The sequence below is a fragment of the Corvus kubaryi genome, unplaced genomic scaffold (genome assembly GCF_017639235.1).
Source record: "Corvus kubaryi isolate FWS band 111438036 unplaced genomic scaffold, C.kubaryi_AGA036_p1.0 66, whole genome shotgun sequence".
NCBI classification, from domain to species: Eukaryota; Metazoa; Chordata; class Aves; order Passeriformes; family Corvidae; genus Corvus; species Corvus kubaryi.
Window position 1 is genome coordinate 29,663,309 of NW_024582054.1, and position 27,381 is coordinate 29,690,689.

The 27,381-nt window shown below is 40.1% G+C and overlaps 1 protein-coding gene across 4 annotated transcripts in view; it reads right to left on the bottom strand.

Moving 5' to 3' along the window:
- Positions 1-27,381, bottom strand: part of SYNE2 (spectrin repeat containing nuclear envelope protein 2) — a 158,029-nt gene that overhangs the window by 80,285 nt on the left and 50,363 nt on the right. For all 4 annotated transcript variants that reach the window (XR_006019356.1, XM_042047759.1, XM_042047760.1 and 1 more), the window contains exons 43-61: positions 26,948-27,304; positions 26,320-26,454; positions 25,184-25,345; positions 23,991-24,137; positions 21,044-21,199; positions 20,403-20,668; positions 17,208-19,317; positions 16,201-16,523; positions 15,350-15,494; positions 14,682-14,897; positions 14,047-14,312; positions 13,117-13,273; positions 10,297-10,452; positions 8,150-8,290; positions 7,640-7,822; positions 6,983-7,120; positions 5,156-5,341; positions 4,034-4,156; positions 2,282-2,464 (exon numbers count right to left, since the gene is read on the bottom strand). Coding sequence is in view for 3 of the 4 variants with exons in the window: in XM_042047759.1 (XP_041903693.1) it covers positions 2,282-2,464; positions 4,034-4,156; positions 5,156-5,341; positions 6,983-7,120; positions 7,640-7,822; positions 8,150-8,290; positions 10,297-10,452; positions 13,117-13,273; positions 14,047-14,312; positions 14,682-14,897; positions 15,350-15,494; positions 16,201-16,523; positions 17,208-19,317; positions 20,403-20,668; positions 21,044-21,199; positions 23,991-24,137; positions 25,184-25,345; positions 26,320-26,454; positions 26,948-27,304 (5,550 nt within the window). In the remaining variant the exon portion in view is untranslated. The remainder of the gene's footprint in view (positions 1-2,281; positions 2,465-4,033; positions 4,157-5,155; positions 5,342-6,982; positions 7,121-7,639; positions 7,823-8,149; positions 8,291-10,296; positions 10,453-13,116; positions 13,274-14,046; positions 14,313-14,681; positions 14,898-15,349; positions 15,495-16,200; positions 16,524-17,207; positions 19,318-20,402; positions 20,669-21,043; positions 21,200-23,990; positions 24,138-25,183; positions 25,346-26,319; positions 26,455-26,947; positions 27,305-27,381) is intronic.

Below are 27,381 nucleotides of genomic sequence, written 5' to 3' on the forward strand. Positions count from 1 at the left end.
GGCCAATATGTGAATACAGTCACTTACCTGAAGATAATTAATTTGTTTCTGCCTTCTACTCAGGGAAAAGAAAATCTGATTTTATCCTTTATCCAAAATACCAAATTATGCCACATATGTGGGACTGAACTTCTTCCTACAAGTGCTGCCTCTCTTTTGAGTTATTTCCTGGTTAACAGTTGCTCTTTACTTTTCATATTGTGGTAACACTAGAAGACCTGCCCATGGAAAAGGCCCACCTACCCACAGTGTATTTGTTTTGGAAGAGCTTAGTGAAAATGAGGTCAGGAAAGCATCAGATATGCAAATAATACCACTCTCTTGCACAGAAAACCAGTAGAAGCAGATGTGGCTTCCAAATCTTCTTCCTGATGACGTTATTTAGGTGTGGGACTTAACAGACCACAATAAAAAAACAGAGGGCAACATTCAACCAAGAACTAAGGCACCTAAAATCCTGGCCCAGAGCACTTTCAATACCTATTACAGGCTTTGTTTCTGATTTACTGTTTCAGGTGTTACAATGCAACTAACTACACAAAAGTTACTGGTGCAATATCCCATTGCCTTATCCATAGCTAAGTATGGACAAATTCATCCAAAGACTAATCCCTGGGGGGGGAAAATGTATTTATTTTTATATATGAAGCTTGGCTGCCATTAGCTTTCCTCTCTAGCAGGATTCTTACCACATTTTTTATGCAGCACTCAAAATGCCATAGTTTAATGGCTTTATCTTTTGTTACACCTTAGGTGGTGCTAGACTTGTATTGCAGTACTGCTGCTTTCAACCCATTCAACTGCACTGGAAAATCTCTTTTGCACAGCTTTTGATACACTAGCTGTCAAGAATTGCAATTTTTCCAATCTGTTCTCTCACAAAGAAATTTCATTCACCTGCAGATTGTTGGGCGTCTACAAGACAAAGGCAAATGCTGAGCAAAAAAAGGTCACAGCTTTACAAAAAGGAGAAAAATCTAAAATTTGACCTAATACTCTACACAAACCAGTTACAAGTGTCATGATAACAACTGATAATTTCAAAGCACCCTGTTTCTGATTTTTTAAAGTGTTTTGAATATTCTCCATTATTTCATCTGGTAGGTCTAAAAAAGGTACATTTTACCACATCCATTTTTTCAGACATAAGAAATTGTATGGACCAAAAAAAAAGAAAAAAAAAGGATTGTAGGGATTACACAGCTCTAACATAGCCATTGCTTTTTTCTGAACTCCAAGCATGCGCTAGTCAATGTGGCATGCTTGAGTTTTTCTCTTTGTGTGGTGCTCTTAATTTCACAAACTGAAAATCAGAGATGGGCATTCCTGTTTTAGCTGTCACTTGTGTCTGCCGGGCCTCTGAAACGCCCAGTTAGATGTTTTAAAGCATTCTGCTGTACCCTAACACGTTAGGAAAACCAGATCAGCAAAGATAACATAACACTTTTCTAGGCGCTGTCAGCATCCTGCAAAGAAATGGATGGGTCAAACAAGAACTTTCATTCCTCTGCTGACGTGGGAACCTGCGTTACCAAGCTCCAGATTTCCTCCAGCCTGGGCAATGAAGCACGACCAGGCCCTGAATTGGAACTTCCCTGAGCTGGTACAACCACTCTGCTCAGTGAAGTGCTGCACAGAGACTCCTGCAGGTTTGGAGCTGTTCCATAACTCTCACTGTCCCCGAGTTAACACTCACTGACCCATCAGCACTGCCTTCTCCTGCTGCTGTATTATTACCTCTGTTTCCAAACCCAGCCTGGCCAACAGCATCTCAAAGGTCCCTGTCACATGCTGGCCTGCCTCAAAACAGTGAATTAACCAGGACACAGCTGTAGGGATTGGCCACTTTCCTGGCTCACTGACTTGGATCAGTAAAAGACCTTCTGCTGTTAGCAATTTCCACCTAATGGCTGTCAACAAGAATTTCCATGGTCAAGGTGAATTTAAGGAGTTGAATGCTGCAGATGTGAGCACCTACAACTAACACTGGACTTCCATCACCAGTGCAAACCTGGGGCATGAGACACCTGAGCCTTCATTTCTTCTACAACACAATGTCAGCTGTGACTGAATTGGAAAACTGAAATGCATTTCAAGACTTCAATGTGCTTTGTTGCAGGATCAAATTAAACAGGAAGAACAAAAAACAGCCCCAAACCATTACACAGAAGACACAGTAGGTGTAACTACTGGCTGCAAAGGCAACATTGTTTAAAGATCAAAATTTCTCTAAAAAAAAGGTGGTCCAGGTGACTGTCAGAAAAAAAACCCCATCAATTACCTCCAGCAGCTCATTTTGTTCCTTAGTAATTTTTTCTAATTTCTTCAGTTCTCTCAAGAGTTGTCTTGCTCTTTGGAAGACTGAGAAAGGTTGCATTTTCAGCCCTGGCAGCTGAAGTGCATCTTCATAGGACTGTATATGAACAATAGTCTTCTGCATGGGACCAACATGCTCAAGTATAACCTGTCGGGATACAGGATAGATGATGGATGTGATACTGAGTTAGAAAAATCAACACCATAAATTTATACTACACTAATGATGAGCAAAAACTGTCTTTGGTGAGTTTCCCATTTAAGAAGGAAGAATATTTTAATCCCCATATGGGCCATTCACTTAAGAGTTGGACTCTATGATCCCTGTGGGTCCCTTACAACTCAGAATATTCTCTGATTCTGTGAATCTTGGGAAAAATAAATGAAAATCCACGCTGAGTTTGTTTAAAGCAAGACAAAGATATAATTTATATTTACAATTCTGGTTTTTCTGTATATACATACATAAAGTTTGCACAGTGACAAAAAAGTGTCACATTCAGATTAGTTGCTATTTACTAAGCAGCTCATTTCAAAGCAGAACATCACTGGCAGCGAAGACAGTTAAAAACTGGTGCAAATTCTTTGACGTCACTCTAGGCAAATTCTGGTTTTTGTCTTTTGTCCTGCAAACCAGTCATTTTATGATGGTCCCAAAAGCAGCCTAATAAACATAGATGAGATGATGAATTGAGATGAAGTCAGCAGAAACCCCTGAAGACGGCTTTCCTGTCAAGGACAGCATTTCATATCACAATACTTTGAGTGAATGCCCAGTTTACAACCACCTTGATCATTTTGGGAAGAACAGAAGTGTGCGCTTTCATACCACAATACGTGTTTTATGGAAGACTCAGTGATCAATTTATGAAAGACAGAATGGCAATAGCAACTCATAACTTCTCAGTTCTCCTGAAGAAATATGAAATCCCACTGGAACCTCATTCAGCAGGAAACTCCAGAAGAAAAAGGTAATATAAATACAAACCACCTGTAGGGTTTTTAATGACTAACTTCTTTGTTGAACTCCCTCTCAAGAAGATTTTGTTTTGAAATGCCCCAGTGGGAACAGAGATGGTTATTCTCTCATTCATAAGAAGTCTGCATCAGGAATTTTTGTACTATCCAGGCTTTGATTTACAGTAAGGAGATATGTGAACATTATTTTCTTGAAGAAATATTACTTCAGTTTTTCCATGTAATGTAGTTACCACAAAATTGTTCTCTGGATAACCAAGCTGCACAGCTTTATTATGAGAGTTACACTGCTATGAAAGATATGATGGTATTTTTATTCCTCACCTGAATCTGAACCCATGATTTTTGTATTTTAGGCAGATAACACTGTGGACTGCATGTGGTGTGAAATAAAAGGATCATCTGCTAAAATTTGCCTCCATTTTTGGAAAAATAAGGCCAAACTTTTTAACTTCAGATTTCAGTTTGGTGCAAAGTAGAGTAGTGTGCAGCAAACATCTCTTTAAAATCAGGCCACAAACTTCCCAAAAAATGGAGATCCTCAAATGGGGCAGCTATGCCCGACATGAGTTTAAGTTACACAGTCAAGTTCTCTGTGAGCATGTTCTCAATAGTGCTTTAATTTCAACTGTGTGTTCAAACCATGACTGTGCTTCTTGAAAGGGTCTCTCAACAGTCTCCCCTCAGGGTTTACACTGATCAGGAAAAAAAGAAAGCCTAAATAGGAGTTTCCACAGACCTGTCCATGCTTAAGTTGGTCTTTAGGAGAAAATTCTAACAGATCTTCTGATGACAAGATTGTCTTCATTTCTGCAACATCCTTCTCAAACACTTTCACATGAGATTCAATGGCATCCAATTCCTAGATTTTGGGAACAAAGGGAGTATTTGTAGATAGCCCAAACACCAAAGCCAACTTGCAGTTCTGTCTTTTCACTTTAAAAAGAAATACTGAAAAATGACTACAGCACAGCCAGAATATGTTAAAGAATGCTATCAATCAAAAGGCTAGTTATTATAAATTACGTATAGTCATAACTTCTAAAGGAATTAAGTATTTAAGATCATCTGGTCTGTTTTAAACCCTGAATACAGAACTGAAATATCCTTGAAAATTCACATTCTAAATTACTAGTGGTAAGAAGACAGTTTTCCAGTGGTGAGAGTAACCAGCATAGGCAAGTGCTGTAATCATACTGTTGCAGCTTCCAATAGGAAAAGATTTACATCAGATGGAAAAGGAATCCACATACAGCTGTTTGTGAACTCCCAGAGACAGTCACAGGGTAGAATAGGCTGGAAGGGACCTTGAAAGATCTCTGGCACCCATCAAAGCAGGGCACTTGGGGTCTGATCCTACTGAGATTTGGATATCTCTTGAGCTGGGGATATTAACCCTGCTTGGAGCCCCTGATCTAGTGTTTGACCAATCTCACTGCAAAAAAAAAAAATTAAAATCCTTCCTACTATGTAGATGTAATTTCCTTTGTTACACTTGAGATCTCTTACTGCTCATCTTTTTGCTGCACATCCCAAGAAGAGCCCGGCCCAGTTCTGTCTGTAGTCTCCCATCATGCAGCAGAAAACAGCAGCAATATCAACCTCTCACCCCCCAAGCTTTTCTAGGCTGCACCAACCCAGGCTCCCAGCCTTTCCTCCTACATCCTGTGCTAATCCTGAACTTCACAGCTTAGTTACCAAATGCCTTCTGATGGTTTGTTTCCAAACAGTTAATTTCCTCATTTGGCACACCTACAAAAACCAGCACTAAACCCTGTTTTCCGTGCAGGTGATATAACCTGTATTTCCTAACACATGATGAAGCTCTCATTAAAAGCAGTTATGGGTCACCCAGACTTACATCAGCCACATGCAGGATTTGTGGAAGAACCTCTGCTATCTCCTGCTGTAAAGTTGCTACTTGAACATCTATTTCGTTCAGCTGTTGCATTACACTGTCTGTTTCAAAGATGGGTGTCAGCTCCTCCAGCTCCATGAAGATACCATGCAGGAGATTTTGCTTTTGCTCCAAGTCTTCCAAAGCCATCTGGAGACAAAGTAAGAGCTTAGTTTGATACATCACTGCTGAACATTAAAGTTACATAGAGGTAAGGATTAGAAGGAACAAAATGTTCCAGAAAATATCAGGCTAGTTGTGCATGATGTGACGTTTCTTCCCCTGCCATAAACTGGTTCAGCTTTCGGATTAACTGCAGTGAACACCAGAATGAAGAACAGCAAAGGCTGCAAGAAATGCATGTGATCCATTTGTCTGGGTGGTGTGTGAAGGAAAGGACTGAATGCATGTTTCCACTCTAATGCAAGCCCTGGGTGTATTTCCAAATCCACTCCTTTCACAGCCCAGAACACACAAAACATTCCAATTCACAAACACAGGAGACAATAAGCTTTTGCCACAAAAAAATGTTCATGGGTTTTGGAAATCCCAGTCTCCCTACTGTGGCTACATGCTTTTGTAACTATCAGCCCAGAATGGGCAGCTACTTCCTGTCAAGAACTCTTACTAATCTTACTACAAAAATCTATGTTTAGAACACCAGCTTTCTCACTTGGTCTAAGCCAAGGAGTGGATGTACAGAAAACTCGATTTTTAAGTACAAAATTGCCAGAATTTTTTTGTTTGGCACTGGCCCTGATCTTCCCTGTAATATTACAAACATTCGATTTTTGAAATTACCAATCAGAATTCCCTTCAAGGAGCAGTGAGCACAGCCTTCCAAACCACAACTCACTTCAAAGTTTCCATCTAGCACACAGACATCAAAAAAACAGCACTTTGCCTTTTTGGCTCACATACAATACAGAAAGAATCCTATATATGCAGGCAGTAAAAACTGACCATAGCCACTCAGCAGGGTTACAGAAGACAATCACACATTTTTGGAAGATGTACAACAGTTCAGCACTTGCACAAGATAGGTATGTCCAACACCAAAAAGCATCTGTATTTCATGAGTGTCAACTATAACTATTTTTCACTTAAAGGAGGTTTACTGAAAATGGTAAGTTATTTATGTCAGTGTCCTGGGTTGCAGTGTATTCTATTGCCATCCTCAGGAGCTGTTGAAATCAGGTGGGGCAGTGTTTCCTTGCCTCCTCCCCCCAGACTATCTTTCTGTTAATGGCCCATCATTGTCCTGCTGCCTGACTCAGAGATAACTCCCTCCAGACTATCTTCTGTTAATGAGCCTAATCAACACTTGGCCTCATGACTCATTACCCCATTGTGAGATGCTCCACCCAGAGGGAGGAACCAAGCATCCCATCGTGGATATAATCTGGGACTCTGACCACCAGCGCCAACCCTTCCCACTGGATTTCCAGAGGACAGGAGCTACACAGCCACCGTTGGACTTCCTGAGGAAGAGCAGACTGTTTTACTACAGGCTCACTGCTTCAGAGGACTACAGCCACCATTCTACCGGACTGCTACCACCACCCTGCCTAACAGGGTGTCAGGTTGTACCTTGACTCTGTCAGTTTGACAGTGTTTTCCTTTACTTTTTTTCTTCCTTTTCTTTAATTTCCATTAAAGTGTTATTCTGACTTGGTGCCTCCCACTGGTTTGTTTCCAAACTAGTACAGTCAGTAACAATTAAGAATGGAAAACTGCATCTGTGCAGAGCAACTAGTGCTAACAGGACCATTTATCTGCATCAGCTCTTACCTGGAGCTCATCAGTATGCTTGCGTAAGCTTTTTGCAGAGTCGTGCTGAGCATCTGCTCTCAGCAAACTGTTGGTGCTTTCTATCCAATCTTTCACATTCTTCAAGTGCTCCTCATATTCTTCCATCTTGTTGGTAGCCTAGGAAATAACAGGATTTTACAGCAAGTCACAAGTGAATTGCTGTTCACTGTATAGGATAAATACATCTGTGGATAAGATTAAAAGAAATCAGGATGCATTTGCATCATGGTCAGTTAAATCAGCATGGTGAAATAAAAACCATTTTTCTGAAATGGTTTCATGATTTCAGGCTATCCCCTCTCATCAAAGGTAATTTTGGTGCTTGCATGCTTACATTTTATGGGAGCATTGTTACAAGTTACATGGCAATGGTACTTTAATAGACAGCCCATTAGCAGAGTCTGAGAGAACCATCTCAACACCCACCCAGGGGCAAGCATTCCCCACATGAACCCCTCAGCCATGGTTTGAGCCAGCCCTTTGGGGTAGCCACTCCAGAAACCCCACCTACAATAAGCCTTACCACAGCAGGCTTGTGACTCTACTCATTTGACAGCCTCTGATGATGTTTCACGCAAAGCCTTCACTCTGGTTTTTTTATAGGATTGGTAAAAAAACAGTTCCATTTGGACCTACCTTGTTGAGAATGGCAGTTCTGCGCTCAGCACGCTGTGAGACCTGCTGGTACTGCTGCAAGGGGGCCACCAGGATATCCATCAACTCCTGTGCATGGCAGGAATTCTGCTCCACTATATCCTGCACCTCTGCATCCAGCTCGTTGAGTTTGTAATGCCAAAGGTCCAGCATATCCCAAATTTGCTGCATGTGGAGAGAAGGGAAATGACATATAAGGTCAGGCTCAAAGGTAACAGCAGCTCTTCACGTGGGATATGTGGAATTGCAAAGGTTTCAGAACTGATACGATGAGAAGAGAACACTTTGCATCTACTGGTGTGATTCACAGCTGAAAAAAGCATGGATTTTCCTGTGAGAAAGAATTAATACATATTCACCAGCTAAATGCTTGCTTGTACTTCTCCTTTTACAGAGATAAAATGAATGGAAGACCACTTTATGCTGAACAAGGCTCTGTAGAAACAACCAAAAATCTTTTAACACCCACAAAAATTTTTTTTGCAAGATTACCTTCTGAACTTCTTTGGCTTTTGCAATGTTTTCACTCCTCTGTTGTAACATCTTTTCAATAGCTTGAAGGCCATTGTTAATAGTTTCTGCTTTTCTTTTCAGCACATACTGAGGAGAGTTCTGCAAGACTTCAGAGCTAACCTGCCAGAGCAAAGAGAAAACAGTAGGGGCGATTACAAAGATCTGCTTGTTTCTGTGCACCACTTTACCAAAAATATTAAAATTCTTTTCCGTTTCTCTTGACAAGTCACTTCAAAACACCAGAATGGAGCTACATGTGAAGGGAGAAGCACTAATGTGAGCAAGTTCAACATCTACATGTTGTTCACTAATTTGCTCTCATTAAAAAAGCCTGGCTGGGAAAGGCAATCCCTGAGGAAACAAGCCCTGAGGCACTGCCACTCCCTGGGTGCTTTGCTTCACCCTGATCTGCAACAGAGGCTGCTCATGCTGCATAGTGGGAAGGGTCACACTTGGATTTATGCTGTGAGAAACCCAGAATGACACCTTTATGTCTCAGCTGACAGCTGTGACTTCCATGTAACAAACAAGGGAATATCAAAGTGCATCATTGCACAACAAATTTCTCAATATAAACTTGGAGATTTATCACTAAAATAAAAAGCTCTGAGGAACTTAATTTCACTCTGCAGGACTCCATAGAAATGAAAAATTGGTGCACTGGGGGGACCTGATTTTCCATGTAAAAAGAAAAACTCTCAAAGCTGAAGTTGAGTAATTGCCTGAGCAACACACCGTAAGCTACCAGGTTACAAAGGACTAGATAAAGTGCAGGGAGGGAGAAAGTCCTTGATCTTGCCCAAAAGTGACATCTTTTCTTACAGCTCCGCTGGCTGCTAGGGTTGGCCAAGCACCAGGAAATTGCTAAATTCTTCGTGTGCTGCAGCCCTAGGATTTAGGGGGCAAATGCACACTGAATAGTTTTATGCTGCCTTGATGCAAAAGATTTTTAATTCAGTAGTTGTTTTAGTTTGAATCTCCTAGTACTGTAACACTTCATCCTTGTTGTGGGATGAGGAATTAAGATAATTTTCAGTTAATGAATTAATTATCTACTCATTTCAGAACCAGTTCTTTCACTCCAACAGGTAATGTGTGCTTTGGGATAACCTTTTATCTCGGTAAAAGAAACAGTAAACAACCACAAAAGCTCAAAGCATACTGTTTTGCTTTCCTTCTCTCCTCCCAGTTGTTGGTTCTGAAAAGACTAGTCCCATTTTGAAACAGAAACTATAAAGTTAACCAAATTAAAACTCACAAGCTTTAGTTAACATGTGCTAAATATGTAAGATAAAATGAAGGAATAATTTGATAGACACTAAAAAGTAACTGGATTTCAAAACTGTTTTATTAAACTTTCAAGTTTTATCAAGTTAGCAGAGCTTTAACTTTAAAATTAACATTAAACATTATTATTTCTGGAATATGAGAACTGAAAAGGTCTTTTTTTTCATTTTTAAAATAACACAAATGAGTAACAATGCTGGTAATTGTACCAGGCTAAAAATTGGATCCCAAACTAAGAGTATTACTCCATTTTCCCCTATTTTGCTTTCAGCTAACTGCTTATATCCCTTGTAGATAGAAAATACTGCAAAAAAACCTGATGCAATGGGATTCAGTTATTTAAATTTCCTGCCTGATTTTAAAGGAAGGTGACCATGTCCTCAGGGGTGGTAAAAAGAACCATGTCACGTGTCCAAATTACATTAAAAAAAAAAAAAAAATCCCGTTTCAAAGTCCTTTCTTAACCCAGTTTTGAAAATACTTTCTCATTCAAGCTATGGAAACTTTCCAATCAACTTCAACTACTCATTCCCAGTTTAAGAATCAGATTAGATAGAAGACAGCATCCATATCATATTAAAACTTCACTTCTAAAGGTTCTGCCATGTCCATTTTTAATAAAAAATAAAAATGTTATATTCACACTGTTCACTGTAAGGTTATTCTAGAAGGAGACAGTTAACATGAGGAATCTTCCCTCACACATCAATTTTCACTGAGAAGAAAATACAAACAAAAATAATCAACGTTTCAAGTTGAAATTTAGAGCTATGTTCATCAAATACAGCTGTATTTATACGTTGCAAATAGATAAATATGAAAACCACATCAACAGTTACCTTCTCTTCTAGGTCTTGCAACACTTTCTTGCAGTCCTCCAGCTGTGTTTCGATCTCTGCAGGAACTATTGTGTACATTTCAGAATACTTGGTCCGAAGTTTCTTCATGATATCCTCCAGAGCTTGACTCTCTCTACCAATCACACTCTGAAGCTCCTACAGAATTAAGAATAACTTCAGCAGTTTTACCCAGTTCTTAGTGAGTGCATGTGTGTAAATGCACAAATACATATATACGTGTATGAACACACATACATAACGCATTTTGTATTTCCTATCATGATTATGGTTTGGAAAAGTTATTTTTGTGATACCAAACTTAATTTGATTACCTCTGCAAGCAGATAAACACTAAGAAATACTGACTCATTTAATCAAATGATGCTTTTCAATCTGTACGAATTAATTAAACCTGATACTGCTCCATGTCGGGGAAGTGACGCACTGATATTCATTGACAGGTACAGCAAAGGGACTATCTGAAGAACTCCTGTGATTAAATGTTAACCTTTGTGCTCTCCCTTGTGCCCAAAGTGCATTTTTCCCTTTGAAAGACGTTTAATAGCCAACGTCCATCCCTTCATTATTATAAACAACACAAAGGCCACAAAAAGCAACAGGTTTCAGGCTGAAGTGTCTGCTTTCAGGCAATTATACAGAGCAGCACAGCAGGCTCCTCTCAAAACAGTAGTTTCCAGTTCTGCATGAAGAATGTAGGTTTTATGAGATAAAAGAAGCTTGAACAACTGTCTACAGCCTGTGGCCTAGAAATAAAATCCGAGTTAAGTCCTCCTGCAGAAAGAATGAAGAAATCCATTTGTTTGGAAGGTTTTCTAGAGTTTCAGGTTGGAAAGTTCTGTTTGCTGGCTTATGGTTCCTTTCCCTGGTGCTCAGCTGTTTGAGAAACTCAAATGTTAACTTAAGGTATTGGGAAAAAGGAGCCAAAGCTCCTATCAGGCAATGAAAGCCACTAAAATTGACTGCCTTTGCTTTTTCAGTCAGGAGCAATGGTAATCCATTAATTCATAGTCTTCACTTGGGAACCTTTTCCTTCACACAAATGCAACACACAGAAATATGTAAGAGACTGAGATTGATTTATTTTCTGTCATCCCACAACAACTGGGTCTGATATTAAAAAAAAAACCCTCAAACCCACAAAACAGCTGTGTGCCTCATTCTCTCAGGGAGAAGGCTGCTGTTGTCAAATGGCCCAATTGAGATTGTGCCAATATTTATGAGAGTTCACAGATTTCCTAACTTGAACTGGAAAGAATCACTTACAACTCTCGTCTCCAAAACAAAGATGTCTCTACAAACTGGTTTCTGTGTATTACTGCATGTTCATATTTCAGATTATTTAGCTAGAAAGCAGATGCCTGTCAAAACTGTCCCAATTTTTTTCCTAAGGGACAAGATAGTAACACTTCCCCTTTTCATCTGTGTGGGTGAATTAAAACTTTTGTCACCCAGCTAAATCAGGTTTGTCATCTCAAAGTGTAATAGGTATTTCCACTCAATAGCTGCAATGGAGTCCTGACTAATGCTATAGATTTCATATGAACTAGATTTTCTTTGGAAGTAAGGGATGAAACTGCCCTGCAGATTTTGGCTCACTGGTGTCTGGACTACGTAAAATTAATGAATTCTTCAATCCTTTCAGCTCAATCCTCTCAAAAGGAACAGGCCTGCTGTGACATACTGCTAAAAGAAATCACTTGATGGAATTGCTGCTAACATTTGCTTGTGCCATTGCTATCAGAAAAAGGAACAATGTGAAAACTCACTTTTGGGTGAAATTTAGGAGCTCAGAGTAGCAAAGTTTGGATGTGAGGGAAAAGAGCAGGCAAAAAGCACCTGTAGTAGTAAAATTTCCTTCTGGATACAAAGAACTCAGTAAAAAAGCAGACACAACTCTAAATTCTAATTCTAAATAATTTTAAACAGAAAACCAGCCCTTTCAGACAAATCCAAGGTCTCACCACAATAATGCTAGCTCATGGGTTTTCAGAACTTCCTAAACATGTAATAAACGTTTCTCTTTCAAGCTAAACCCCTATCTGCCACCATGGTCTTTGGCTGCTGTATTTTTCCTAGAACTGTGCTAGGATGGGGACACCCAACCAGTTCTTATACAAGACTCAGCAAAGAGAGCCCAAATCTGTACTACACTTTAGTAGGCTAAAACAAATAAATTATGAAGTTCTATAGTTAACAGATAACTGGATTAAATAGAATTAAAAACAATTTTTGATCAAGATTTAAAAATTATGATAGCAATATAAACACAATAGGAGTAATTTGAAATGAATATAATTCAAATAATAAATAAGTAAGTTCAGGAACTGTTAGGAATAACAGTATTTCATAAAGTCAAGAAATGCAGAAATGTGTAGACTGCTGGTGGCTGCTGGTGGACACTGTGGTCTTGATCACAACTTGATTTTTAAAAATCATTTACCAGGTTAACCCCCAGTGTGGGACATCAAATCCAGAACATCTGAAGCTGTGCTGGGTAGGTATGCAGAGGGGAAAGGATGCAGGGTGTACACTAAGCAGCCCTTCCTAAAAGGAATGCAGCTGGCTGTGAATTTCTCTGCAACCTGGAAATACTTCCGTGCCTGCTACCTGAGTCACACAGAGGGGAAAAAAAACACAAACCAAGACCATGGCAGGGCCAGTTGTATTCTGCTGAGCCAGATTCTTTGTCTTTAAGTCAATGTGCATAGACCTTGCCATTAATTTCATCTGGAGCAAGTTCAAGCACCAGCATAAACCAGGAGATACTCTGAATGTCACAATAACGGAGCTGTTACCAACCTCCAGCTGTTCTGCCTTTCCATCAGCATCCTGCAGTAACACAGATGCAGCATTCTGTAATGCATTTGTCACAGCACTTATTTCTTCAGTGACCTCGTTCCTCTCTTGAATCTCAGCTTTCACAGAATCTTTATGGTCTTGAGCCTTTTGGTACAACCTATGCAAGATTACCAGAAAGAATACATTGCTTTAGATTCTACACCAAGTAGGAGCAAAGAGCATGCTTAATACAGATATTATACAGGTAGATATCCAGAACCACATTTGTCTGTAATTTAGCTTTTTTTTCCTGTTATTAAATCTATGAGTTTATGTCACTTACAATCTCAGTTTCTTTAAAGTGAATCTTCAGATAGTGCTAAAAGAAGGACATTTGGTAAACCAAATCAGATAGCAGGCATATTTAAAGAGCAAGCAGAGGTCAAGTTCTCAGAGTCTGAAGATCCTGGCAGAGCATATGTTGCTCACAAAGATTCCCATGTCCAAAAGCAGACCCGGAGAAGCGTGAGTACAATCACCAGATTTGTAAAAAATCTTTGGAGTGAATTTTAGACAGTGGCACTCACATAATAAGATAAAAGTTGCAAAAGACACAAGGTCTGATTTTCCTAAGAGTGGACGATCTCAAAATTCACAAGAGCTTGGAACCTCTAAAACTGACTATTGTTCCTTGATTCCTACTGCATTTGAACACAAACTGCAGCCCACAAATGATATGGCCAGGCTCAGGTCCTCTCCCTAAATAATATCCCCCAATGCCCATACTGGAGACAGCAGATGGCTGAGATAGAGAATTGGTCTGACCCAGCAGAGCATTCATTGTCTTTTTAACTGCATTACAGCTTTTATATATTCTTTGATATCCACTAAAATCCTCTGCTTGTAAATAGTCCTAGCTCATATCTTCAACAGAAATCTCACACCACTTACTTTTTACAGCGCTCTTGCATTGCCTTTATCTCACACAAGGCAGGAAGGGCAGCTTCTCCCTCAGCATTTTCAGGTGTATTCAGGATGTTTCTTATCCGGTGAAGAAGCAAGAGTAAGAGGAGCTGTTGTTGGTTGATGTTTTCTTCGAATGAGTTCACAAAATCTAGTAACTCCACCAGTTCCTCTCTGGTGGCCTTTTCTTTCTCTTTAAGGCTTTCTGGCTGTTCTTCCTGGAGCTTATCGAGAATTATTGTTTCTCGTTCCAGCTAAGTAAACACCAAGGCAAGGCATGAGATAAACTGCTCTTTTATTCCACCACCTTAAGTTACATTATTCATTTACTCACATGGGTGACTAAGTATTGGGAATTACACAGTCAGAACTTGAACCTCTGAAGTGTGACAAAACATCTGAGTTTGCTTTAACAAAGCTCATAACCCCATGCAGAGTTGTTCTGGGTTCAGAGGGTTGAATAAATATCCCCCCCTATTTCTGACTCTGCGTTCAAGAAAGGGTGGGGATAACTGAGCAGCGTGTGGGAAATGATGTCCTGCACTGATCTCAGCCCTTTAGAGGCCATTTTACTCACAGCCCCATCCCTACCCCCCCAAACTTACAGATGCTGAGCAACTCACCTCTTCATTGATGAATTTCCATTCCTGCTTTAGTTCTTCACAGGTAATTTCCAGTCCTTTGGCTGCCTCAAGCAAACCCAGCCAGTTTTCCCACAGCACTGCTACAATCCTGGCCAGGGCCCTGTCACTTCCTCTGCATAACCTCATCAGCTCTCCAGAGATCTGCCTCAGCTTCACAAGCTCCTCTTCAGCAGAGTCAATGTTGGAGATTAAAATCTTAGAGGAAAAAAAACCCACATAAATAAGTAAAATGCTACAGTTAGAAGTATTAATGAAGTATTCAGTAACATGATTAGGATCCTCTAGGAAAATGGCAATTGCTCCACTGAGCTGGTATAATAGGGTCATGATAAGAGAATTCATTTGGCTAAGACTGTGGAGAAGGATGGGGTAAATGAAATGTTTGATTTCTACAGCAGTAAGATATACTCATTTCACATGGTCTATTACACCTGGTCTTTTAACAAGTATATAAATGTATTAACATATTCTGTGGTTTTATATATACATATAAGATAAAGATTTTATCCTAAATTTATATATACATATATATAAGTACAGAATAAAGAATTCCACTTCTTTCTACTATGATATCACATAGTATATATAGTGTGCATAGCTGCACTAGTTTTGCATGAGCTTTTCAAGTTCTTCAGAGCCTTTCTTACCTTGCTTTCTTCCAAATGCTCCAAAGATTCTTTATAAGACGTTGGAATCTTAGACAAAGACTGTCTAAGCATCTTTTCCAGTTTCTCAAGGTTATTACACACTTTATCTTTGGTTTCTGTATAGCTTTTGTGTTTTTCAAAATATCTGCATGAAATAAATGATGCAAATCAAAATTCGTTGTTGTTGCTCCTCTCTCCAACCATAATGCCCAATAGAATAAAAGTTTTAAAAAACCTTATGAACTTCAAGTCCTGACTGTTTTGCAAGTTACTGTCGATTAGCATTTGTTAAACACCTCAGCTTTGATGCCTGAGGTACTGACCACTGGATCATGATCATGCAGTTTAAAAATCCTTTACTCTCTCTCCCAGACTTCTTCTATACGTGTATCTGAAGGCCCCCCAGACTTCTTCTGTACCCGAAGGAAGGAAACTACAGCCTGTGCCTTGTTTGGGCTTTACTTTCTCAAGCCATCAGAACAGCCTGTGGAAGACATGAGTTAGGGACCCTCTGAAAACTATTCTAACCTCCACCAGCACTTAAGACTGTAGACTAGAGACTGTAGAAATGTGCTTTCTTCTGATTCTGGCACCCTATGATCCTCACTCAAGCCCCATGTTTTGGAATATACAACAAATGACTGCACTGTAAATTAGTAGCAATATGGCTATTGTCTGGCAATTTTCTTTCCTTAACAATCACACCTGAGAACAACAGGAATGCTTACAGTTCTTTCTGCTGGAGTTTATGAATACCTGCATTTCCACCAGAGCAGAAACACCACTTGATTTATTTTCAGTCAAGTTTCTCATAATAAGGAACAAGATCTATGAAGATCTCTTAAACCCACCTCTGTTCATCAGCTTCCTTTCTTTGAGCCTTCTTCCTTAATGCCAAACTCTTATCCACCAGTTCTCTTAAAGCATTTTCCAGACATATTTTGTCTTCTGGTTTCACTAGGTTTTTCAGCTTGGAGTGCAGATTTTCTAAGTCAGCCTTTGCAGAGTTGAACTCTTTCTCCTTCCACTGTGGAGTCTGACAGATCTCCTCTGAGCTACAGAGCTCTGCTGCAGCAGCCTGGGCTGGAGCTTCATAGTCCTCGAGGAACCTGGCAGCCCTCTGAAGGGCCTTGGTATAAAGCTCACCAGCCCTACATGCCTCCTCCAGGGCACTCTGAAAGCATTAAAAAGACAAAGGAACAATAAAGAAAGACTGCTGTGCTCCTCTGGATCACCCCATGGTCTTAAAATTTCACACTTGGCTGTCTTTGAGACCAATGCTCCCAGAACTGGCCTGAGGAGGTGAAAGAGGACATGTGGCCAACACATTTTGCTACCTATGTAGACACAGAGCAGTGGTGTAACCCATGGACTGATTGCCCTCAGGACAGGAATTATGTTCACCCTTCCTGATCACATTGGTCTGACCTGTGCTTTAATCTTCTTGGTCATTCCCAACTGGTAAAACTTCTCCTTATAGCAGAAACAAGGTGCTTGGATTTTTTCATCATTGTCACTATTGAAAATGTTGCCTATAATCACAGGATGACTGCACCCAGTCTCTCTTCAGCTGAAGATTTCAACACAGCCTTTTCCTTCCTCTTCCTTACCATTCTTTTCTTGTGCTAATCCCCACTGATTGACTATAATCAAATTGAACACAACTTTCTTTGTATCCTTGGTTTCTATGATGATTCCCATCCTATCCACCAATGCAGAGATGATCAGGGGCCAATTCAGCTGTTAGAATAAATGAGGATGTGAGTCATGAAAATAGAAATGCCACAGTCACAGACACCTCATCTAATTATTGGGGAAAGGCATATGTCAATACTTCACTTTCACTGAATATACTTACAACACGGGCAGCAATGTCTGCCTTCAGTTGTGCTTCCTGGCCTTGCAGTGTCTCTAACTTTGTTTCGACAGAACCAGCATGAGATTTTTCTTCTTGGTTTTCCCTCCCTTTTTCCATTATACATTTAAGAGCAGAAAACTTTGCTTCCATCATATTCTGAATTGCTTCCCATCGCAGCTTTTCATCCTGCATTGTATTTATGTCTATCACAAGTGGCTGCTGGAGTTCTAATTGAATATGCTTTATGATGTGGAATATATTTTCTGCTTCATTCTGGCTACCTTCCTTGTTCACGCTCTGGAGCCCAGAGACCAAGTTTTGAAGAAACTGATTCAATTCCTCAACGTTTTTCTCCAGGCTCTTTATTTCTTTCCTCTTAGATTCTTTAAATGACGTATCAAAGATCTCATTTTTGTTTATTTGATTTGCTGCCTCCTGGGTTAAGTACAAGATTTGCTGAACTGCCTGCAATAGAATCTGTGCAGATATGACATTCTCAGCAGGAGAAGAGCTGGAGCTATCATTTAGGATATTGGCTTCTATTCTCACAGTGGATGTCACGGTCTGGATTTCATTTAGCAATACTTGAATCTTATCCCATTCCCTAACAATATTTTCCAAGTGTATTATCTTCCCTTTAATTTTATTTTTAATTTTAGAAAACTTAGTTTCCAATTCATCCAGCTGCAGTGAGTCCCATTTCAGACCAACGCATTCAAATATTTCCTTGTACTTCCTTACTTGTGACAAATTTGACTGAAAAGCTAACACTTTTTCTTTCAGTGCTTTGCATTTGTCCTTCAGTCCCTGCTTGGCACCTACTAATTCATCATCTTTTAGGTTCATTTCACCATCCTGTAGATCATTAAGATCCTGCTGCAATGAAGCTATTCCTTCAGCAAACTCTCTGGAGACAGCTGTCTTTTTTTCTACTTCATGAAGTTTACTTTGAATTTGCCTCTGTGTCTTCCTTGCTCTGTTCTTCAGACTTCTCAACTGATCAATCAAGAAGAGTTGCTCAGACAGGCTCAGCTGCCCAGCTGTGACCTGACTCTCTTTACAGTGGGATGAGATAAGCCCTTCTATTTCCTGTATGTCCTTTAGCATCTCCTTTAGAATGGCTTGTTGGCTGACCAGCTCTGAGCATGTGCTGGTTTGGTCTGGGTCAGGCCTGGCCATCAGCTCGGCTTTGCGAAGCTGAGAGTGAACTTTGTCTATTTCTGCAGTGAGTCTTTGCCTCTCCTCCAGCTGGAGCTCCAAGTGCTGCAATCTTTGAGCAGATTTTAAAACAAGAGCCTTGTATGAATTCCTCAATGTTTGTAAAAGGAAGGTCATATCAGAGACCTCCTCTGGCTCCAAGCTGGGAAGGACGTGCTGGAGCCCATAATCCAGGGATACAATAACAGGTTCTCTGTTCAGGACTTCTGTGTTCATTAGCTGACAATTTCTGATCTGTGATTTGACATCACTGGGGAAAAGTGCTGCTTTCTGATCAAGGTGGGACAGTGAATCTTTGACCCATGAAATATTTTCTTTCAGCCTCTTCATCATTTCATGTTTCATGAGAGCAGGACCAGTGGTCTGAATATCCTCTTGAGGAGTTTGCTGTGCTGATAATGCTTCCAATTTGCTCTGCAAATCATGTATAGAGTTCTCCAAAGCCACCTTCTCTTGATCACTCCAAATTCTTTTCATCTGCAGCTCAATCCTTCTTTTTAATAGAGAAAGACCATGTTTAATATCCTGTAGCTCTGTGGTCCAAATTAGAGGGTCTTTGGCTTTTCCTGCAGCTGAGGCATGTAACTCTGCTTGCAAATACTGTTCTTGTATCAGCCTCTGAATATCCTGTGCTTTATTCATAAGCAGGTTAAATTCATCGATTTCTGCCACAACCTGATCATGTTTCTTTTGCACTGCTTGTTCCATGTGCTGCCACCAGTGCTCCAGCTGCCTCATTTGGCTTTCTGTCAACACTTTATCCATGCATGTCAAATGCTGAGATAAAACTTCTTGCTGACTCTGCAACTGGTTTAAGACATCTCTTTCTTTCCATAAGGACTCTATGCATGCCTTAATTTTCTCCAGAAGAACTGTGTTGTTCATAGGACCCCTGCCAAAAATATGAGTAGTGTTCAAAAATAATGAATTCTCCTTATACACAGACGTTTTCAAAACCAAATTTCACTGTTTAGAGTACAATTCACTAACTTTATTCACTTAATCATACGTATCTCTCAATGTTCTCTTAGGAATTCCATGACCACCCTTGCAGTATCATTATTTCTGGCTTATAGGTAGAGCATTCACTGTTCACAGATATCTCTTCAGAAAAGATATGTTCTACTGTGTATTCTCTAAAATTACAGTATATACTAATATAGATTGTAGGCCTCATTTTAAAAATCAGCAACAGTGTTACCTCTAAGTGAATTAACAACATTTTATAGTAATTTCCAGTTGACAATGAAGATAAAATTTGGTTATAAAAAACCTGAGAAATTTCCATTCATGCAAGATAAACTCTTCCAAATGAGTCTACTCAGCTTTTATTTCCAGGAGTATTTTTAAATGCCCATCTGAAGTACATTTAGCAGATAGATTTTTATTACATTTTTTAAATCTCTTTGGTGCAAATTAACAATTTCAAAAATTTTAAAGATTTTCAAATTATTTTGATACGTTACTGTGACAAACTAGTTTTGTGTTTTGAAGACTAATTCACAAAACACAATAAATATTTTTTGTGCACTGGTTACCTCTGAATTGGTAACCTAGACTTACTTACTGCCATGGAACTCTTCCTATCAAGTGAGGTTATTTGTCAGAATAAAGACGTATTTCATTCAGAAAAAAAATCAGAATTAGTGAGTCCTTAAAGAAAAATTAGTATTTCACATCTGCCACATTTTTTACAAAATATTTTAAGATGGATTTTTTATAGGCTTTTAGCCCAGCAACTACTTCTTTGTTTTGCCTAAAGAATAAAGAGAGTAGATGTTGTTTAAGGATAGCAGAGAACCACCAGAAATTCTTCTGCTTAACTCTGTTCACAAACTTAAAAACCTCTAAGACTTCTCTTGAAGTGGATATAACTCCATATTCTTGTCTGAGCATTACTGAAGCACGGCACAGAATTCCGTGTAGGGCCATTATTTGCTCTGCAACCTCTTAACCAAACCCCTCCACTATACTTACATTTTTATGTTATCTTTTTCTGTTGACAAATTTTTCATTGAGGATTGTGCAGCAGAAAGGGTTTTCTGGTATTCATTAATTAAACAGCACTGTTGTTGCTTCACTGCCTTAACAGCTTCTAGTTCCTGGAGCAGCCTGTCCCAGCAGGGCACCGCAGGCTCCACGGTTTGCAGCTCTGCTCTGCTTGATCCTGTTCCATTGGGAATTGCTTCTTCACTATGGCACAAAGACTTTGCTTTCCATGTTTCCAGCTCAGTTTTTAAATTCTACAATCAAGTCCACCACAGAGAGAGAGGGGATTAAAGGATGATCTTGAAGACTTCAAGCTTTCAACACAAAATATGGCTAAATAGTGATTCACCTACAACCATATTCCTGCTCATCCACAAGCAAAGGAGCACCTCATGGAAGCACACCTGCAATTCTAGGTGCATCTACTACTGTGCTCTGGAAGAGCAGTACAAACTATGGGGTTTACATGGGCATGCATCAAGGCACAATGTTTGCAGACTGACTGACTAATCATGCAGTCAAACCTCAGATAAGGCTACGGATAACAATTCTGGTTTGCCCAAGTGAATCACAATTCTGCAAGTGTATCACTACATTAACGATGAGGAATGGCTTTGCAGTTTCCATACCTCCAGCTCTTTTAGTTGCTCATTTATAAGCACCATATCCAGTTCAGCCACTTCATTTTTCAGCTCATTGACCTTTTGCTCCTCTTCGAAATATTCAGTGTTTATGTGCACTCCAGGAAATAGCTCCTTCTGGACAACCACTTCTGCACCTGCGTCCTACAACATAAAACAAGATTCTTATTTCTGAAGGCTCTAAACTAATAAGTTTTCTGACTGCAGCACCCTGCTTCACATATTTAACCCATGCCTAAATCCTGCTGTGGTTTGCCCCACAGCCTCTGTGGATCAACCAGGACCCAGGAACTGGAAGCTCCATCACTGTCCCCCACCCCTGCAGTGATCCCAGCCTGCCAGCACTGCTCAGATAGCTTTGAAATCTCTGCCCATCATTTTAAGTGAAACTCTGATATCTTCACCTTCAAATAACATCCTCCCTGCACCCACCTCTGCTACTAATTAATTCATAGGTCTGTTGTGTCTTCTCCCTCTCTTCCTTACATATACATGGAACTTTTATCTTCTCCTCACACCCACATTCCTTCTGCTCAGCACCTGCCCTGACAATCCTATTGTGTCCTTCACCACAACACCTCTTCAGCTCTTCTTCACAGGGCAGCTAACGCATGAAGCAGCTTGGCTGTGACACAAAGCCCCACCTGCCACTGTCGCAAGTGCTATCCAAAATCTGGAGTAAGATGAGAGCAGTAGGGAGTCAGGCTCAGTCAAGGGTAGGGAGGAAGTGATTAGGAGGCTCCAGAACCAGCCCCTGATTCCCATGGCAGAAGGACAAGTCACTTGGGCTGGGGCCAGGTTTAACATCACCTTCAGCTACTGCAGACAGCAACATAAATGAAATGTCACAGCTTAGTTTGATCACGTGATGATACCTTAAAAATCTTTCTGCATTTCCCTTCTCCCAGTACCTGTCTATATCTGGTGATCTGTTCCATGTATGAACTTCACATGAGTGAATGCATACAAATACACAGATATTACCACAGTGTGAGCTTCTCCATGGCACTAACATCTAAAATAAACAACAGTACAAAAATTCTTGTTTGATAAACTTAATGTATTGCTACTTTAGATACTGTTTTACTAGAAGCAGTCAGCTACCCCTGCAGACATATATCACTTGTAAGCTGTCACTGTCATCTCTCCCTTCAAAGGTCATGAGCTATGCAAAATACACCTCCTTTCAAGTGTGGGAAACATACAGCACATAGTATCAAGAGAAGAATAGTTCTATTTATTTGAACTCTTGGTTATTTTCAGTCAAAACTGAAGAAGCCACTCATGAAGTAGTCAGTCAGAGAACTTTTCAATTTCTCTGTGTACATATCCATAACAGTTGTATCAACTCAGACATAAGATTTAATCTCAAGAGACTTTGGAGTGCCATAGAACTGAAGAAAGCATTAAAACTCAGCTAAGCTATCACACAGAAAGGAGGAAATCCACTTTACTGGACTGAAATATCAACACATCAAAAGACACAGACAAGTATCCTGACTTTAAGAAAAATGTTGCTGTGTACTTGTTTTGCTTGTTTGTGTGATGTTCTCGTTGCCCACTGTGGCACTGCCTCCATGGATACAGACAGGGAAGGCTGCACTGCAAATTCTGAGTCCAGTTTTGGGCCCCTCACTACATGAAAGACCTTGAGGTACTAGAATGTGTCCAGAGAAGGGCAACGGAGCTGAGGAAGGGTCTGGAGCACAAGTCTGGGGGTGTTTAGCCTGGAGAAAAGAAGGCTCAGGGGAGACATTATCACTCTTTACAACTCCCTGACAGGAAGGGGCAGCCAGGTGGGGTTGGTCTCTTTTCCCAGGTAACAAGTGACAGGAGAGGAGGAAATGGCCTCAAACTGTGCCAGTGGAGGTTTAGATTGGTTTTTAGGAAAGACTCCTTCAATGAAATGGTGGTCAGGCACTGGAACAGGCTGCCCACGGCAATGGTGGGTCACCATTCCTGGAGGGATTTAAAAGATTTGTAGACATGGCACTTGGTGACATGGTTTAGTGGTGAACTTGGTAGTGCTGGTTTAATGGTTGGACTTGATGGGTCTTAGAAGTCTTTCTCTACTTCAACAATTCTATGATGATTGCATTGTTCCTTAAATGCTTTCAACCATACCCACTATGACCTCCATAATTTTTCCAAGAACTGAGGTTAGTCTAACAAGTCTGTAGTTTCCTCGATCTTCCCTCACACCCTTTTTGTAAATTGGAGTAACACTGCTAGCTTCCAGTCAGCAGGGACTTCTTCAAAATCCCAAGGCCTTTGGGAGGTTTTGTTGGGTTTCCAGTTAGAGCAGATGTGCAAGTCCCAGGTAAGACCTGCCCATGGACAGGCCAGCTGTGGACCTGCCTACAGATTCACCTCGAAGATTAGATCCAACCCTACCTTCAAATTAAGAATGTGGTGTCCAAGATCAGCAGTCACAGGGCACTTCTGTAACTTCTGATGTAACTCCCTTACTCTTAAAGAGTAGATTTAGTAATGTACCTTGTCATTAATTCAGCTTGAATCCTTTCTCCTTTCTCTATTTCTTTTATTTTCTTACACTGGATCACCCTTGGATTTCAGTTTTCTGATCTGCCTTCCTTATGATGGCAAAACTATCATAACTAACTGTAATAACATGGAAAGAAGTCTGTATTGATTAGCAGTTTGAAGAGAAACTCTAAATATCATGAAGATTGATTATGATGGCTCTAAAAACTAGGGTGAACTCTTTTTTTGAACAGATCCACTGAAAATTATGATGCGGCAAGCACTTTGGATGAAGTTCAAAACTATCATGGACATAAATAAGAACTATACACAATGGTCTTGATTTTGATGTAATTGTCTCTTCTTTTAAAACAACTTCAGCTGAGGCCCATGGGAAAACAAAAATTGAACAACTGGCAAATTTCACTTGAAATAACACACTGTGGGTTACCTCATGTGCAGGAACTGAGGGATTAGATCCCAGACCATCTTTCTCATCTGCTGCAGATTCCAGGACTCGACCTTTCTGGCACACCTTCTGTTGAACCTGCCCCCCATCTTCTCTATATGACTGATTCTCAACATCACTAGGTTTCTCCTTTTGGTGTAAGAAAAACAAAAGAAACCAGTAATCAAAAAGCTCTAATCAAACCTGCCGAGCAGTAATTACAGTGCTTGAGATGAGAAAGTTATGAAGCCCATAATTATAGGTAGATGAGGGAAACCATAATTACATGTCATAATTTACTGTGGGCAAGGTTATGGCAAAGGAAACCACTTACAAGAAGCAGTGCTGTAATTTCACCATAAACTTTTAGAATAAATTGCAAGTGTTCTGACCTATGCTGTTTGTATTTCATTATTCTAAGCAGGGACCTTGAATTGTGTGCTCCTGGACACAGTCTTGAATGCATTTTTTAAAAGGCTTAGCTTTTTCCCAAGGACTTGGACTTGTACTGTAGACAGAGAGTGTCTGGTTAGACACTCAGGCAGGACAGTCCCATGGGTAACCTGGAGATTTGCTGGATGTGGGTTTCAGTATCTCACAGAGTTCACTAAAACTGAAATTCTGAGCAGAGTCTGGATCTGTAACATCTCCCCTCTTCAGGGAGGGGATGACAGCAACGAGACCCCTGTCAGCTTTTTCATCTCCAACAGGAACTTGGCCTCTTCCCACTCATTATGGCTCCAGTTCCTAAACACTGCTCTGGTGTCAAAATTCACCTTGTACCAGAGTGCACCACACAGGGCACAGCATTTCAAATGCAGCCTCACACATGCAAAGTAAATATGTAAATAAGAAGTCTATATAAATGCAAGCAGGTGAAGCACAACAAGAGTATTCAGGCAAAATGGTCAGGAGATTTCACAATACATCCAGGTGACTTGGAATGCAATAGCCCTTGGAGTGAAATATCCTCAGCAAACCACTAATGAACAAATCTCCCTCTATACTAATTTTAAATGTACAGGATAGAATTAAGTGGGCTACCACATAGTAAGTGTCACATCAGACAAAATTCACTCAGTGTAAACTTGAGGCTTTTCTTACTCATTTATTAGTAGTATCATCCTCATTGCAACTAAACTGTATACATATACCCTCAAATTCAACCCCTCCAGTGTAATCTCATCTCCAGTTACCTGTGCTGGATGGGCTTTTTTCCTAGATTCATCACCTTCAATACCAACACCATCCTGATGTCTTTCCAGTTCTGCTTCACCACCCAGAACTGCACTGTCCAGAACATCCTCTTGGACCCTGTCATGTCTGTCCATATCTGGGCTCTCCTTATCAGCCTCCTCCTGATTTGAAAAATGCAAAATGTTTACAATCAGTAAAAGTCACAGTACAAAATTTAAGCTTGCTAAGAGATTTCCCACTCCACAATCTGTCTACTCTCTCTTCAGTTTAGCTTAATGAATGAAGGAGAAGGCTGAGGTAACTCAAACCCAGAGAGCTGGAAACCCCTGGTCAGAGCAGTTTGCCATTTTGGGACCTTAACCACTCAAACAGTTTCAGGACAAAGCAAACAGAAGTAACTGCTCACATGATTTTCAACATGGTTACAGAAGTTTCTGATTAGATACATTTGGTAACTATTGACCTTGCCCATCCCCAGAAATCCCAGTATGGACACTTTCCACTCTGGTATTTCATGGTCATCTCTCCCAGATACTCTTATCATGCCATGGTCAGGTAAATGAGGGAGTATTCCAAATCACTCCCTCAAGCTTAGCACAGTTTTTTACAAGTCGTTTACAGCATCAGTGTCCTGAGGTCCCATAAAGATCAGCAGTTCCAGGTTAGTGACCTCCCATCACCTACAGTGATGAAACCTGTTGAATTTTCATCCCTGGAGGTGTCCAAGGCCAGGCTGGATGAGGCTCTGAGCAACCTGGCCTAGTGGAAGGTGACCCTGCCCATGGCAGGGGCTTGGAACTAGATGAACTTTAACATCCATTCCAACCCAAACCATTTTGTGATTCTGTGATTTTATGAAACCACAGGTATGTGGCGGATTTTGCATCATGGACAAAGTGGGTCCAAGCCCTGGGGGTCTGCAGAGACCATCACTTTGATCTCTTGCACTCTTCACATGAGCAAGGCTGAAAGGATGATTTGGAGAGAACATAATTTATTGTTCCTTTAATCAGGTAAGGAAAACATGCCTCTGTAAGACAATAAATTTTAAGGACTTCCATATGGATTTCTACTGAACACACACACACATATATATATATATACTGACATATATTAAAATACATTTGTCAGGTACCTGAACAGCCTGCCCTAATCTCTCTTTGCTGTGATGGATCTCTTGTAATGAGCTGTCTGAGAATACACTGCTTTCCTCCAAAACTGGAGCATTCTGCTTCTCTTTCTCTGATGTATTTCCATTTATATCTTGACCCTAAGAGAAATGATAGAAAAGGAAATCTACTTGTGTTGCCATAAACATTCTATTTTAACATAGAATCTCTGAATGGTAAAAATTATTCTCTCTGAAAACAAACAGGACAAATACTGTGCTGCAGTTCTAAACAAGTCTCTCTGGCTTAAGAGAAGCTCTCAAAGCTCTTTGGCAGAGGTGTAGCTGCAATTGTCCCATCTCTACACCTTCTCCCTTGTACCCTGACCAAGGATACCTGCTCTAATTAGTGGCAAGAGAAAGTTACATGCATTTAAATGGAATTATATTTACATAGAAATCTGTTCTTTTGAATACATTATTGGCTTGCTACAGACTTGTTATAACGAGGTTGAGTTCTTTCCACTTCTTTGGTTTATACATTTGTATTTACAGGAGGCTTAATTTCAGTGAAATTAAGGATGTGATACACAGAAAACATTTGAGATGTCTTTTTAACCAGTTTTTCATTGTTACTGTCAACAAATAAACTCACATCACACATCTCCAGAGGCTCCTTCAGTTCCACTGCTGTGGGGGTCTCCTCTGCAGAGATTCGAGTACCAGAAGTGATCTGTGTCTCTCTCTTCAGCATTGTATCTGCCTTATCTTCCTTTTGTACTTCATTACCAAACTCATCTTTTAACTCAAGGGCTTCACTGAAAATGTTTTCCTTCTTTTGCTTGACATTTTCAAGTCTTTCTTCCAGACATTTGTGTTCGCTCTGAAGTGTTTCAATCTCATCCTTAATAAACTCCTGTTCCGGTGAAGAGGTATTTTGTTTAACAGTTTCTGCTAAAACCAAACTTTTCTTCACAGTGTCTTCACATCGACTAAGAGGTCCCTGTTGTTCCTTTAAACACAAAGAAAACATTTTATTTGAAAAGTATCTTTACTCAGTATGCCTAATGTTAAGATCTATAGTCAATC